The sequence below is a fragment of the Coregonus clupeaformis genome, chromosome 23 (genome assembly GCF_020615455.1).
Source record: "Coregonus clupeaformis isolate EN_2021a chromosome 23, ASM2061545v1, whole genome shotgun sequence".
Classification (NCBI taxonomy): domain Eukaryota; kingdom Metazoa; phylum Chordata; class Actinopteri; order Salmoniformes; family Salmonidae; genus Coregonus; species Coregonus clupeaformis.
In genome coordinates this window covers 50,498,800-50,514,741 of record NC_059214.1, presented here as the reverse complement: position 1 = coordinate 50,514,741, position 15,942 = coordinate 50,498,800, and the positions used below count along the sequence as shown (strand labels likewise).

Here is a 15,942-nt window from a genome sequence, read left to right as displayed (position 1 = left end):
GATCTGGTGGTGATTTTAGACAGTTGAAGTCTCCACTGGGATGAATTGATAGATCTGGTGGCTAATTTAGACAGTTGAAGTCTCCACTGGGATGAATTGATAGATCTGGTGGCTATTTTAGACAGTTTAGTCTCCACTGGGATGAATTGATAGATCTGGTGGCGATATTTGACAGTTGAAGTCTCCACTGGGATGAATTGATAGATCTGGTGGTGATATTTGACAGTTGAAGTCTCCACTGGGATGAATTGATAGATCTGGTGGCTATTTTAGACAGTTGAAGTCTCCACTGGGATGAATTGATAGATCTGGTGGCTATTTTAGACAGTTGAAGTCTCCACTGGGATGAATTGATAGATCTGGTGGCTATGTTAGACAGTTGAAGTCTCCACTGGGATGAATTGATAGATCTGGTGGCTATGTTAGACAGTTGAAGTCTCCACTGAGATGAATTGATAGATCTGGTGGCTATTTTAGACAGTTGAAGTCTCCACTGGGATGAATTGATAGATCTGGTGGCTATGTTAGACAGTTGAAGTCTCCACTGGGATGAATTGATAGAGGTAAAAGCTACACATCTATTCTTATCGTTTATTGGTTGGATCATTGTATATTTTTTATTTATTTACATTTGACTACTTTTGTGTGTGTTGGTAGCTGCACTCTAGCGAACAGCTGGCTGATACAGTGCTGGTATAGCCTACATTATAAGATTATTATTTTTCAAACGGCAGCAAAGCAACAATTATCATGTCACCGGAATAAAACCCTCAATATTTATTGGAAAGGAGCATCAAGCTCACCACCTTGCACTTTCACCACCCTGTGAAGTTTATCATAACTTTTTTTATCTGTAGCCTAGTAAACTGCATGCTTTCCTGACGAGTCGTAGTGCGAGGACCACACAACATGTTTACTTCGATATGGTTATTATATCAATATTTGCGCATTTCTCACATAATTAATTTTACAGACACAAAACGATCCCACCTTGTCTAGCGTTTTGTTTTGTTTACATCAGGCCTGTCGTGAAATGTTTTGTCCGTCATGTACTTTACTGGTGGGATGGAAACCTGGTTATTGACTGCAATGCATTGAGATAAACATCAACCCTGTAACACTCATCTTTTCCCTTTGACTGCAATGTATTGAGAAAAATGTCAACCCTGTGATGCTCATGATTTCCCATTGACTGCAATGTATTGAGAAAAACGGCAGCTACTGTGATATTTTACTTTTTTGCAAAAAAACGTGCCAGGATGACCTTTTTCAGGCTGATAATGGGCTGGGTTCAGGTTCTTAGAACCGATTATCGATCTCTCTTTCTGTCCGTCTGTTTTGTATTCTGCAGCTAAGCCGGTTGTGTCTCCCCCCACCAACATCCGTTTCACCTCCCTGACCCCCAGCAGCATCTCCTTCACCTGGGAGGGGTCCCGTAGTGCCGGGGTCACAGGGTATTACGTCACCTACGAGGAGGCAGGGGGCATCCCCAGGGAACTCACCCCACGGCCCACCGGTTACCAGAGCCAAGCAGTCATCACTGGTAGGGCTCTCCTCCTCCTCACACTGCTGTGCTGAACCAAGCCGAGTCGAACCAAGCTGTACTGAGCTGGCCTGGTTAGCCACTAAAGTGGATGAGTATCAGTGTGCTGAAAAGCAAATGCCTGAGCCAGAACCAGTTAGTTCGACAATGGTGTGAAAAGAGTACGGTCTTCTAATTCAGAAAGTCCTTGTAGCCTGTTTATTTTATTGAGTCGCTCACATTCTGTTTTGTTTTGTTTGAAGGTCTGATGCCAGGAACTGATTACATCATCAAGATCGTCACCCTGCAGAATGCTCTGAGGAGCACCCCTCTAGTGGGCAAGGCTAGAACTCGTAAGTACAGCAATCAACCTTCCCATTTCTATTTAGACATTATTTAACAAGGTAAAGAGCCTTGGTGTTAGATACCTGCTCCGCTCCTCTCTGTCTCTAACACTGTGCTTGCTCTGCTCCTAACCCTCTCTCTGCTAGAACTAGTGTCACAGCTCCACGTGCCCCAGCTCCCCGCTTCCCACCGGCCCAGCCCCGACATCCTGGACGTGCCCCAGCTCCCCGCTTCCCACCGGCCCAGCCCCGACATCCTGGACGTGCCCCAGCTCCCCGCTTCCCACCGGCCCAGCCCCGACATCCTGGACGTGCCCGAGGACGAGGTTAACCCCACCTTCCCCACCGACGGCAACCCCAACTTCAACACCAACCCTAATGGGAACACCAACTTCAACCAGTTCAACCCCAACCCCAACTTCAACACCAACCCTAATGGGAACACAAACTTCAACCAGTTCAACCCCAATGGCAACCCCAACCCCAACTTCCCCCTCAATCCCAACGGTAACCCCAACCAGTTCAACCCCAACACCAGCCCCAATGGGAACCCCAACCCCAACTTAAACCCCAACCTCCCTCGCAACCCCAACGGGAACACCAACCAGTTCAACCCCAATGGGAACTCCAACTTAAACCCCAACGGGAACCCTAACTACCCCCTCAACCCCAACGGCAACCCCAACCAGTTCAACCCCAACTTAAACCCCAACACCAAGCCCAACTTCCCCCTCAACCCCAACGTGAACCCCAACACCAAGCCCAACTACCCCCTCAACCCCAACGGCAACCCAAAGCAGTTCAACCCCAACGTGAACCACAACACCAACCCTAACTTTCCCCCCAACACCAACCCCAACCACCCCCTCAACCCCAACACCAACCCCAACCCCAACTATCCCCTCAACCCTAACACCAATCCCAACTTCCCCCTCAACCCCAACGTGAACCCCAACACCAACCCCAACTACCCCTCAACCCCAACGGCAACCCCAACCAGTTCAACCCCAACGTGAACCCCAACACCAACCCCAACTACCCCCTCAACCCCAACGTGAACCCCAACACCAAGCCCAACTTCCCCCTCAACCCCAACGTGAACCCCAACACCAACCCCAACTACCCCCTCAACCCCAACGGCAACCCCAACCAGTTCAACCCCAACGTGAACCCCAACACCAACCCTAACTACCCCCTCAACCCCAACCCTAACTTTCCCCCCAACCCCAACGGCAACCCCAACCACCCCCTCAATCCCAACTATCCCCTTAACCCCAACGTGAACTCCAACACCAATCCCAATGGGAACCCCAACCACCCCCTCAACCCCAACACCAACCCCAACCACCCCCTCAACCCCAACTATCCCCTCAACGCTAACACCAATCCCAACTATCCCCTTAACCCCAACGTGAACTCCAACACCAATCCCAATGGGAACCCCAACCACCCCCTCAACCCCAATGGGAACCCCAACTTCAATGGCAAACCCAACGTCAATAGCAATGCCGACCAGTTCAACCCCAACTCCCCCCTCAACCCCAACTTCAACAACAACCACGTCCAGCTGGTGGGGACTAATGGCCAGGACACGCTGGGCCAGCAGGGCCAGCACATCTACACAGAGTACCAGGGCCTGGGCCCCAAACCCATCGGCAGGGACAACCAGGGCCCAGCTATCCGCCACGAGCCCCTGGTCTACATCCCTGTCCCGGGCCCCGATGGCCAGAGAGTGCCCCTAGTCCGGGTGAGCGCGGGTCCGTTACCGGGTCTTCCGTTTGGGTTCCCTGATAATGATACTGGGTTTGGGGTACCGCAGGAGGCCCAGACACACACCACCATCTCATGGCAGGGTGTTCCCCAGAGCTCAGAGTACCTGGTGTCCTGCGACCCCATCACCAACCTCGACGAGAAGATGTTCCAGGTGAGAATACTACACTTACCCTGGTCTCAGATCAGTTTGTGCCGTCTTGCTGTCATACTTCAGGAGTTTTCTATACAGCACAAACAGATCTAGGACCAGGGTAATATACACCCATACACAAATCCCATGCTTAAACATGGCTTCTATATAGGCCTAGTTAGCTGAATGATCTTCACACAGTGCAGGAGTTTCTAGTGCCCTACTGATCTCCAGGTCCATTGATTCCTCCATCAGATGCGGTTGCCTGGCACCTCCACCGGTGCCACCCTGATCGGCCTGACATCTGGGGCCTCCTATAACGTCATCGTGGAGGCCATGAGAGGGCAGGGCAGGGAGAAGGTCCTGGAGGAGATTGTCACAGCTGGCAATGCTGGTAGGTTACATAATCACATAGACATTAGTCTCTCGTGACAGACGGTGAGATTTTGTTTCTGGCATGGAGATAACATGGACATGCCACTCACTCGGCACCCTATCGTGTTTAATGGCAATGAAATAGCAAGGGACTATTACACTTTTTCAAAATGGACAACGGTTGTTATTTATGTGTTGCTCTCTCCCCTCCCCTATGTATTGTCTTGAAGTCGTTGATCAATTGTGCATTTGTTTTTTGTTGATCAGTTATTTATTTGCTTTTCATTTATCTGTTGTTCTGTTTGTCCCTTCTCTCTCCCCCTAGTTCCAGGAGACAACCTCCCCTCCAACAGAGATGTGTGTTATGACACGTTCACAGCCACCTACCATGATGTGGGTGCAGAGTGGGAGCGTATGTCAGAGACGGGCTTTAAGCTGTGGTGCAGGTGTCTGGGGCTGGGCAGTGGCCATTTCAGATGTGATTCATCCAGTGAGTGACTCTAACCCATCCCATAATGCTTCTAATTTAAACCCCCTTATATTTTACCCTAGCATGGGCAGGCACAGTTGACCAAGACCAAAAATGCCAAAATTAGAGATTCAGTGGTAAGGGAGTGAACATTATTTGTAATAAAGGTTATATGGAGAAAATAGGACCTCTCTGAAATGAAAATGGATGCGCCTCACTTCTGCAAAATATATTTGACCTAAACCCTCCCTGAACGCTTGAAAAAGAACAAGTGACCCTCCGCTACACCAAGAATAATAATTAAATCACAAAGTGGATAGCAGAGAACATCCTTACAGTTTACCCTCACGCCTAGGACAGGCCAGAGCCTTTAGATATGCCGTTTTAAAAACTGTTCTTCGTCCTGTCAGCATTAGATGACAACGCAGGAATTTTGATAGACAGGGCTGAGGCCAGAAGGTTGTGGGTTCACAGACCAACGTGGACAAGGGTTGGGGTGGAAAGATCTCCGTTAGATTCATGCAGTGCTTTTACTATATCATCATATTTGCAAGTCTGAGGAAAGAATTGCCTTTTAGTTTCAAGTTTTAATGTCACATGCACAAGTACAGTGAAATGCCTTTCTTGCAAACTCAAAACCCAACAATGCAATAATCAATAACAATGTAATACTCACAATTTCAGGCAATTCTACGTCATTTTACATATTAGCAGAATCATAGAGATGGTCCTATGTGTTCATCTGACAAAGCTAAGAATGGACAGAGAGATAGGCCTATGTGTTTATCTGACAAAGCTAAGAATGGACAGAGAGATAGGACCTATGTGTTTATCTGACAGGCTAAGAATGGACAGAGAGATAGGCCTATGTGTTTATCTGACAAAGCTAAGAATGGACAGAGAGATAGGCCTATGTGTTTATCTGACAAAGCTAAGAATGGACAGAGAGATAGGACCTATGTGTTTATCTGACAGGCTAAGAATGGACAGAGAGATAGGCCTATGTGTTTATCTGACAGGCTAATGGACAGAGAGATAGGCCTATGTGTTTATCTGACAAAGCTAAGAATGGACAGAGAGATAGGCCTATGTGTTTATCTGACAAAGCTAAGAATGGACAGAGAGATAGGACCTATGTGTTTATCTGACAGGCTAAGAATGGACAGAGAGATAGGCCTATGTGTTTATCTGACAAGCTAAGAATGGACAGAGAGATAGGACCTATGTGTTTATCTGACAAAGCTAAGAATGGACAGAGAGATAGGCCTATGTGTTTATCTGACAGAGCTAAGAATGGACAGAGAGATAGGCCTATGTGTTTATCTTATCATATTTCTCCAATGCCAAATCAGTGTCTTGTTTGCAACGAAACTGTCCCTGTTTGCAAATAATGACATCTTTAGGAATCTGAGCATGGTACTTTCAAAAGTTAGGCCTACCTTTCCACCCCAGACAGTAGGCCTACCGACGCAGACAAAATTTAAGATTTAACTGCTGGCTACTCTTCTTCCATGGCTTAACCCAAAGAGAGAGGGTCACAAGTGGTTCCCTAAAAGCTGTCTGGGTTTAAACATCTTCTATTGTACAGAAAGTGAATAGCTTAGTCAATTGATTACTTCCCAAGCGAAGTCAATGTTTGTCTCCTCGGCTGTAGAAGGTTGTAGCTCAGCATCTGAATGTCAAAGAATCTAAACAATGATATCCCCAGATGCATCGGAGTCACGTCTTTCCCTGGTTTTTTACAGTTTGTTTGTAGCATAAAGCATCGCGGACCAAAAGCGCTGTTATACACTGAGTGTACATAACATGAATATTGAGTTGCACCCCCTTTTGCCCTCCGAATAGCATCAATTCGTTGAGGCATGGACTCTACAAGGTGTCGAAAGCGTTCCACAGGGATGCTGGCCCATGTTGACTCCAATGCTTCCCACAGTTGTGTCAAGTTGGCTGGATGTCCTTTGGTTGGTGGACCATTCTTGATACACACGATAAACTGTTGAGCGTGGAAAAACCCAGCAGCGTTGTAGTTCTTGACACACTCAAACTGGTGCGCCTGGCACCTACTACCATACCCCGTTCAAAGACACTTAAATATTGTCTTGCCCATTCATCAATTGAATGGCACCCATACACAATCCATGTCTCAAATGTCTCAAGGCATAAACATCCTTCTTTAACCTGTCTCCTCCCCTTCATCTACATTGATTGAAGTGGATTTAACAAGTGACATCAGTAAGGGATATTAGCTTTCACCTGGATTCACCTGGTCAGACTATGTAATGGAAAGAGCAGGTGTTCCTAATGTTTTGTACACTCAGTTTTTTAATAAAAGGTAGGCCTATGGCTACCTTCTCATACCCCCTCAATTCAAGTCCTGGTTTAAACTTAACAGCCCTTCACTGACAGAGGTAGGCTATTTAAAGAGTGCTTGGTGGGTGGAGGAATTGACCAACAAATCTATGGATATAGCAGCCTATAACCTAATTTCTTCTGTCAAACAGGTAGGCCTACCTCTTATTTCTTAAATAGGAAGAAATAGGCTCCAACACAAAGCCCTCTTGTTGTTAGTAAAGTCTAATTAAAATGAAGACGGTTGAAATGAATTATGCCTACTTCCAGCACCATGAGCTGCCCATTTCCGATTGATTGTGCCGCGACTGCTGCTTCAAGTTTCAGCACCACGATGTAAATTACGAGAATCTAGCTTATTGTGAGGTCAATAACTCTGATACATACATCATGGGCAAGAAACATATTGTTTTTATTCAAATCAATTATACACTGCTCAAAAAAATTAAGGGAACACTAAAATAACACATCCTATATCTGAATGAATGAAATAATCTTATTAAATACTTTTTTCTTTACATAGTTGAATGTGCTGACAACAAAATCACACAAAAAGTATCAATGGAAATCAAATGTATCAACCTATGGAGGTCTGGATTTGGAGTCACCCTCAAAATTAAAGTGGAAAACCACACTACAGGCTGATCCAACTTTGATGTAATGTCCTTAAAACAAGTCAAAATGAGGCTCAGTAGTGTGTGTGGCCTCCACGTGCCTGTATGACCTCCCTACAACGCCTGGGTATGCTCCTGATGAGGTGGCGGATGGTCTCCTGAGGGATCTCCTCCCAGACCTGGACTAAAGTATCCGCCAACTCCTGGACAGTCTGTGGTGCAACGTGGCGTTGGTGGATGGAGCGAGACATGATGTCCCAGATGTGCTCAATTGGATTCATGTCTGGGGAACGGGCGGGCCAGTCCATAGCATCAATGCCTTCCTCTTGCAGGAACTGCTGACACACTCCAGCCACATGAGGTCTAGCATTGTCTTGCATTAGGAGGAACCCAGGGCCAACCGCACCAGCATATGGTCTCACAAGGGGTCTGAGGATCTCATCTCGGTACCTAATGGCTGTCAGGCTACCTCTGGCGAGCACATGGAGGGCTTTGCGGCCCCCCAAAGAAATGCCACCCCACACCATGACTGACCCACTGCCAAACCGGTCATGCTGGAGGATGTTGCAGGCAGCAGAACGTTCTCCACGGCGTCTCCAGACTCTGTCACGTCTGTCACATGTGCTCAGTGTGAACCTGCTTTCATCTGTGAAGAGCACAGGGCGCCAGTGGCGAATTTGCCAATCTTGGTGTTCTCTGGCAAATGCCAAACGTCCTGCACGGTGTTGGGCTGTAAGCACAACCCCCACCTGTGGATGTCGGGCCCTCATACCACCTTCATGGAGTCTGTTTCTGACCGTTTGAGCAGACACATGCACATTTGTGGCCTGCTGGAGGTCATTTTGCAGGGCTCTGGCAGTGCTCCTCCTGCTCCTCCTTGCACAAAGGCGGAGGTAGCGGTCCCTGCTGCTGGGTTGTTGCCCTCTCTACGGCCCCTCCTCCACGTCTCCCTGATGTACTGGCCTGTCTCCTGGTAGCGCCTCCATGCTCTGGACACTACGCTGACAGACACAGCAAACCTTCTTGCCACAGCTCGCATTGATGTGCCATCCTGGATGAGCTGCACTACCTGAGCCACTTGTGTGGGTTGTAGACTCCGTCTCATGCTACCACTAGAGTGAAAGCACCGCCAGCATTCAAAAGTGACCAAAACATCAGCCAGGAAGCATAGGAACTGAGAGGTGGTCTGTGGTCACCACCTGCAAAACCAGTCCTTTATTGGGGGTGTCTTGCTAATTGCCTATAATTTCCACCTGTTGTCTATTCCATTTGCACAACAGCATGTGAAATGTATTGTCAATCAGTGTTGCTTCCTAAGTGGACAGTTTGATTTCACAGAAGTGTGATTGACTTGGAGTTACATTGTTGTTTAAGTGTTCCCTTTATTTTTTTGAGCAGTGTATTAGTATCAAACTAACAAAGTTGACCTCCAGTCCTACTTCTCATCTTGGCGCGCTCCTTCTCAAACTGAACAGATCATAGGCTATAGGATAGACCGCGCGCAAGAGAGTGCATTATTTGGACGAGGCCTAATCAAAAACTATTTTCGGAAGAAGCCTTTGACTCTCCTCCTGAACTGCCACTGTTGGCCTACACAGCACAGCCATTGGTCAAGCAGCACACAAAAACGTTTTTGATCAACAAGAGCAGAGCAGGCGGTGGCTCAGGGTGGGAATATCCACTGCAGTGTGTAATGCAGCCGGGGCTCAGGGTTGGAATATCCATTGCAGTGTGTAATGCAGGCCGGGGGCTCAGGGTGGGAATATCCACTGCAGTGTGTAATGCAGCCGGGGCTCAGGGTGGGAATATCCATTGCAGTGTGTAATGCAGCCGGGGCTCAGGGTGGGAATATCCACTGCAGTGTAACGGCAGCGGCTCAGGGTTGGAATATCCATTGCAGTGTGTAATGCAGCCGGGGCTCAGGGTGGGAATATCCACTGCAGTGTGTAATGCAGCCGGCTCGGGTGGGAATATCCACTGCAGTGTGTAATGCAGCCGGCTCAGGGTGAATATCCACTGCAGTGTCACGGGCTCGGTGCGGGAATATCCACTGCAGTGTGTAATGCAGCCGGGGCTCAGGGTGGGAATATCCACTGCAGTGTGTAATGCAGCATAGTTTTATTTACACCATCCCAGCAGCTATCCTAGAAATATAACTTTGCTCTGTGCTTCTCCCAGCATGCACTTCGTAGCCTATAGCCTATAGCCTATGGATCATTTGAGACCACACTAAATAGCCTATAGGTGCACTTGATATTGCGCGCCCAGCAGAGAATCACAGATGAGGGGTGGCATCTGGCACACATCCATATATAATAAACAACTAATTCTAAAACACTGAGAAATATTGACATTTCATGAATTACAAATGACATGACCCTCCCCTGGACTAGATTTTAAAAAAAAATACTTAACCCTCCCCTTGACTGAAATTGTCTCTCCCCCATTTTCCTCCAGGTAACCATTCTATACATTTAGATGAATTGTCCAATTGGGTCTCAGTAAAGTTAATTGTTGTATCCAACTAGCCAATCAGACTCCTTTCTCCACCAGAGTGGGAGGAGTCGAGGAGACATGGCTCTCTGTCCATCAAAATCTTATTTTGGATTAATCTAACTACTATTATCCTCACTATACCCCCCTCCCTCACCCCCCTCCTCCCCCTCCACCCATCCTCCTCTCCACTCCACCCCCCTCCTCCCTCCACTCCACTCCACCCTCCTCCTCCCCCCTCCTCACCCCTCCCCCCCCTCCTCTCCTCCACTCCACCCTCCTCACCCTCCCCCCTCCTCACCCCCTCCTCACTCCACCCACCCTCCTCACCCCTCCACCCCCCCTCCTCACCCCTCCACCCACCCTCCTCACCCCTCCACAGAGTGGTGTCATGACAGCGGTAACAACTACCGTATCGGAGAGAAGTGGGACAGCCGAGCTGAGAACGGTCCCATGATGAGTTGTACCTGCCTGGGCAACGGAAAGGGAGAGTTCAAGTGCGAGCCACGTAAGAAAAGACTGTACAGGTCAACTATACAGCTACATTTATAGATCCTCCTATAAAGCTACAGACTAGCTATAGACTACTATACAGCTACAGACTAGCTATAGACTACTATACAGCTACAGACTAGCTATAGACTACTATACAGCTACAGACTAGCTATAGATTATACTATACAGCTACAGACTAGCTATAGACTACTATACAGCTACATACTAGCTATAAACTCAACTATACAGCTACAGACTAGCTACATAGATCAGTTAGTGCCTCAGCATTATAAAACCACGAAGGTCCACCCTATCATTCTCATTGACCATCACAGTCTTTTGTGGCAAGTGTGTCCTCTATGTTTTCTAACTCTGTGGTGAGTGCCATTCCACATGGAGTCAACGGAGAGACTTCCTGTATATAGTATTGTTGAATATTCTTGATCTCACTATTTGTCTGTGTTTCTACAGATGAGTCGACGTGTTATGACGATGGGAGTACGTACCAGGTGGGGAACCAGTGGCAGAAGGAATACCTGGGAGCCATCTGTACCTGCACCTGCTACGGAGGACAACAGGTTAGACGACCGGTAGTCCCTCTAGTTCCCTGTCTTCCTCATACATTGTATTATATCATCCACTGTCAGTGGTTAAAATAGCAGGAGTCAAAAGTATGAGCATTTGATTGAACCAGGCGGATAGGGTTTGGATCAATGGACTAGTATCCCATTTGGTTCCAGTGTGCCAGGCAAGCTCAACGTTTTTCTGAAGATAACAATACTAGTTGAACCCACGTCTGGTGTGAATGCATGTTGAACCCACGTCTGGTGTGAATGCATGTTGAACCCACGTCTGGTGTGAATGCATGTTGAACCCACGTCTGGTGTGAATGCATGTTGAACCCACGTCTGGTGCTAATGCATGTTGAACCCACGTCTGGTGCTAATGCATGTTGAACCTAAGTCTGGTATAACCCACGTCTGGTATAAATGCCAACAACGAACAGTGAGCCATCGTATTCATGCAATGCTTTTCTTTCATTATTTGTGTTTTTTATGAAACTTTGAATTTTGTAAAGTTAGTGTGGGAGAGGTGGAATTTTTTTTATCGATCAATAATGACAAACCTCCTGGCATTGACAACTTAGATGGAAAGCTTCTGAGGATGGTAGCTGACTCTATAGCCACTCCTATCTGTCATATCTTTAATCTGAGTCTAGAGGAAATCTTTGTCCTCAGGCCTGGAGGGAAGCCAAAGTCATTCCGCTACCCAAGAATGGTAAAGCGGCCTTTACTGGTTCTAACAGCAGACCTGTCAGCTTGCTGCCAGCTCTTAGCAAACTGTTGGAAAAAACAAATTAACAACATACTTTCAGCATGCTTATAGAGAAGGGCACTCAACATGTACTGCACTGTCACAAATGTCTGATGATTGGTTGAAAGAAATTGATAATGAGAAGATTGTGGGAGCTGTACTGTTAGATTTCAGTGCAGCCTTTGATATTATTGACCATAACCTGTTGCTGAAAAAACGTATGTTATGGCTTTTCAACCTCTGCCATATCGTGGATTCAGAGCTATCTATCTAATATAACTCAAATCGTTTTCTTTAATGGAAGCTTCTCTAATGTTAAACATGTAAAGTGTGGTGTACCGCAGGGCAGCTCTCTAGGCCCTCTACTCTTTTCTATTTTTACCAATGACATTAAACAAAGCATGTGTGTCCATGTATGCTGATGATTCAACCATATACACATCAGCAACCACAGCTAATGAAGTCACTGAAACTCTTAACAAAGAGTTGCAGTCTGTTTTGGAATGGGTGGCCAGTAATAAACTGGTCCTGAACATCTCTAAAACTAAGAGCATTGTATTTGGTACAAATCATTCCCTAAGTTCTAGACCTCAGCTGAATCTGGTAATGAATGGTGTGGCTGTTGAACAAGTTGAGGAGACACAATTACTTGGCGTTATCTTAGATTGTAAACTGTTGTGGCCAAAATGTATAGATTCAATGGTTGTAAAGATGGGGAGAGGTCTGTCTATAATAAAGAGATGCTCTGCTTTTTTGACACCACACTCCACAAAGCAAGTCCTGCAGGCTCTAGTTTTGATCTAATCTTGATTATTGTCCAGTCGTGAGGTCGAGTGCTGCAAGGAAAGACATAGTTAAGCTGCAGCTGGTCCAAAACAGAGCGGCACGTCTTGCTCTTCATTGTAAACAGAGAGATAATATTAATACTGTGCATGTCAGTCTCTCTTGGCTAAGAGTTGAGGAGAGACTGACTGCATCACTTTTTCTTTTTTATAAGAAACAATGTGTTGAAAATCCCAAATTGTTTGCATAGTCAACTTACACACAGCTCTGACACACACACTTACCCCACCAGACATGCCACCAGGGGTCTTTTCACAGTCCCCAAATCCAGAACAAATTCAAGAAAGCGGGGGGCCAGTATGAAAATGTATGCACTCACTTAACTGTAAGTCGCTCTGGATAAGAGCGTCTGCTAAATGACTAAAATGTTTTAAAAAATATAGAGCCATTATTGCATGGAACTCTGTTCCATCTCATATTGCTCAAATGAACAGCAAACCTGGTTTAAAAAAACGGATAAAGCAACACCTCACAGCACAACGCCTCTCCCCTATTTGACCTAGACAGTTTGTGTGTATGTATTGATATGTAGGCTACGTGTGCCATTTGTAAAAAAATATATTTAAAAAGTAATGTAGTTTTGTCCTTGAGCAGTTGTCTATTAATGTTCTGTATTATGTTATGTTTCATGTTCTGTGTGGACCCCAGGAAGAGCAGCTGCTGCATTTGCAACAGCTAATGGGGATCCTAATAAAATACAAAATACCAAATGCATGTTGAACACACGTCTGGAATTAATACTAGTTGAACCCACGTCTGATAATACTAGTTGAACCCACGTTTGGTGTTAATACTCGTTGAACCCACATCTGGTATTAATGCATGTTGAACCCACGTCTGATGTTTATACTAGTTGAACCCACGTCTGGTGTTAATACTAGTTGAACCCATGACCGCTTTGCCACTCTAAGGCACTGCATCTCAGTGCTAGAGGCGTCACTACAGACCCTGGTTCGATTCCAGGCTGTATCACAATCCGGCCATGATTGGGAGTCCCATAGGGGCGGCGCACAATTGGACCAGCGTCGTCCTGGTTTGGCCGGTGTAGGCCATCATTGTAAATAAGAATTTGTTCTTAACTGACTTACCTAGTTAAATAAAAAATACTAGTTGAACCCACGTCTGGTGTTAATGCATGTTGATGTGATGACGTGTCCTTATGTCCCCACTCCCCAGGGCTGGCGCTGTGAGAACTGCAGAAGACCAGGAGCTCGGACTGAGGTGGATGTGGCTCTGCTACAGCCTCAAATACACCAAGACGCATTCGACCGCTACAGGGAGAACGCCCTGAAAAAACTGGTGTGTGTTCCTCCCAGGGATAGAGATACAGTGTTATCCTGTGGTGCCTCCTGGGATTCTAACCCTAATCCTCCCAGTTACTGTCCCATAACAACATACTCCTGAACACTGTATATTGACACAAAGCTATTTTGTAAACTCTTCCAACAGAACATCCAGTGTCCCATCGAGTGTCTGAGACCAGAGCTCCTGAGACCAGAGCTCCTGAGACCAGAGCTCGTAGCGGACGCCCAGCAACCCTCAGAGTAAAGAAGGGTAGAAAGATGGGAAGGTGAAACCACTCCTGGAGAACCCTTCTCCAGACACTTTACTCACATACGCTGTGCCTTCCTATCCTGAATGCCAGTCTGTTTATGCCATCATTGTCACGCCAGACATGTTTTTTTTGTTTTGTTTTTTTTGACTCGTTTTGTTTTGTCTTGACAATGAATGACGGCAATGGAGATGCCAAAAGCACAAACAGATCTGGGACCAGGCTAGTGCTGTCCTGTTCTTCACTAACTAATACTTGGCTCAGACAGACTGTTTGGTTTTGTTTGACCACCAATCCTGTTGCTTCTCCACGTCGCCACGCCTTTTTCTAGAGCATCTCTTCAAAAGACCCCCCAAGGCAAAGAAAGGCTCGTTCTTTATATTTTAGTGTTTGGATCCTGTTGTCCTACCAAGTCCTTCGAGACGCCGAACATCTGCATAGAGATTCTACTAAAGGCGTCCAGTATGCCACTTCCTGTTCCTCCTGAAGCCTAACTCTGTTTCTGATCCTCCTGAAGCAGAGCTTTCTATCTCCGACGAGACGTTTTACCTCAGAGAGACGTTCTGAAGTTTACAATGTAAAAAACTGTTGACTACATCGTCAGTTGCCTGGAATGGGGAATATTTCCAAGCCCATCCCAAAGGGCTTTCTACTCCCTGTAGTGTGCATTACTTTTTTTTTGTTGTTGCCAGAACTGGAAATAAGTAGTGCACTATTAAAGGGCATAGGGGCAGTGTTTGGGACGCAGACAGGTCTCACCTTGGGACCCTTCCCACTGGGCACAGACGTCAGTTCAACGTCTATTTTTGATTTACATTTGGTTGAGTTGTCAACTAATGTGAAGGGGAAGAAAAGAAATATGTCGTCATTCGATTTAAGTAAAAAGTTAGGTAAAAAAAAAAAGACAATTCGCTTACGTTAATGACTTTTTGCCAATCCAGTCAGTTTTCAAATGTTGATTCAACGCCATCACATTGAATTCTTTGGTTGAAATGACGTGGAAACAACGTTGATTCAACACGTTTTTGCCAAGTGGGTTGCGTCCTCTCTAAGTGATATTGTGACTAGCTAGTTTTTCTGTTCTTGTTGTTCTGAAAACATTCCCTATTAAAAAACCAAGCACTGTATCAGAGGTACACTGCGAGCAGGTGTTCATTCTTTGTCCAGAATTGTATCTGTTGTTGTTTGTCTACTTCCGCCATTTTGTAGACGGTTGGATGGAAGCTCTAAGATGGCTGTCAGTTGAGATGCATTCTTTCACACCTCAACTGCTGTGTTTTGTCATTGTTTTTTTTAATTTATCCCTTTTATCCAAGCATGTTGTTTTAATGCTATTTGGGGTACACGTTTTGTTTTGTTTCTTTTTTTATATTGTAGGTGCCAAAGTCTTAACTACTGTGGACTGAATTCCTTTTTAATAAACTTTTACAAAGAAATTGGAATGGTCTGTTTTCAATGTTTGATTATAAATGCTAGAAGGGAAACCGTTCAGCTCTTCACACCGATGAGATACTATCAGGTAAATGAGGGTAGTGCAAGTACAAACGACATTGTAGATCAGGAATCGCGACGTAGAAATTGCTATTTAAAATGGTCAAATAATTTTAGTTTACAAATAAACAAAGTTCATGACTTTATGTGCAGTATTGGGTTTGAAATAATAAATACG

General features: G+C 45.9%; 1 protein-coding gene across 1 annotated transcript in view; it reads left to right on the top strand.

The window, feature by feature from the left end:
• The window catches only part of LOC121536419 (fibronectin), a 106,162-nt gene extending 90,453 nt beyond the window's left edge, over positions 1-15,709 (top strand). The window contains exons 38-46 of the mRNA XM_045206760.1: positions 1,352-1,543; positions 1,786-1,873; positions 3,679-3,790; positions 4,025-4,163; positions 4,470-4,634; positions 10,452-10,577; positions 11,036-11,142; positions 13,898-14,020; positions 14,171-15,709. Of these exons, the coding sequence (XP_045062695.1) occupies positions 1,352-1,543; positions 1,786-1,873; positions 3,679-3,790; positions 4,025-4,163; positions 4,470-4,634; positions 10,452-10,577; positions 11,036-11,142; positions 13,898-14,020; positions 14,171-14,269 (1,151 nt within the window). The 3' untranslated portion in view covers positions 14,270-15,709. The remainder of the gene's footprint in view (positions 1-1,351; positions 1,544-1,785; positions 1,874-3,678; positions 3,791-4,024; positions 4,164-4,469; positions 4,635-10,451; positions 10,578-11,035; positions 11,143-13,897; positions 14,021-14,170) is intronic.
• The last annotated feature ends 233 nt before the right edge of the window (positions 15,710-15,942 follow it).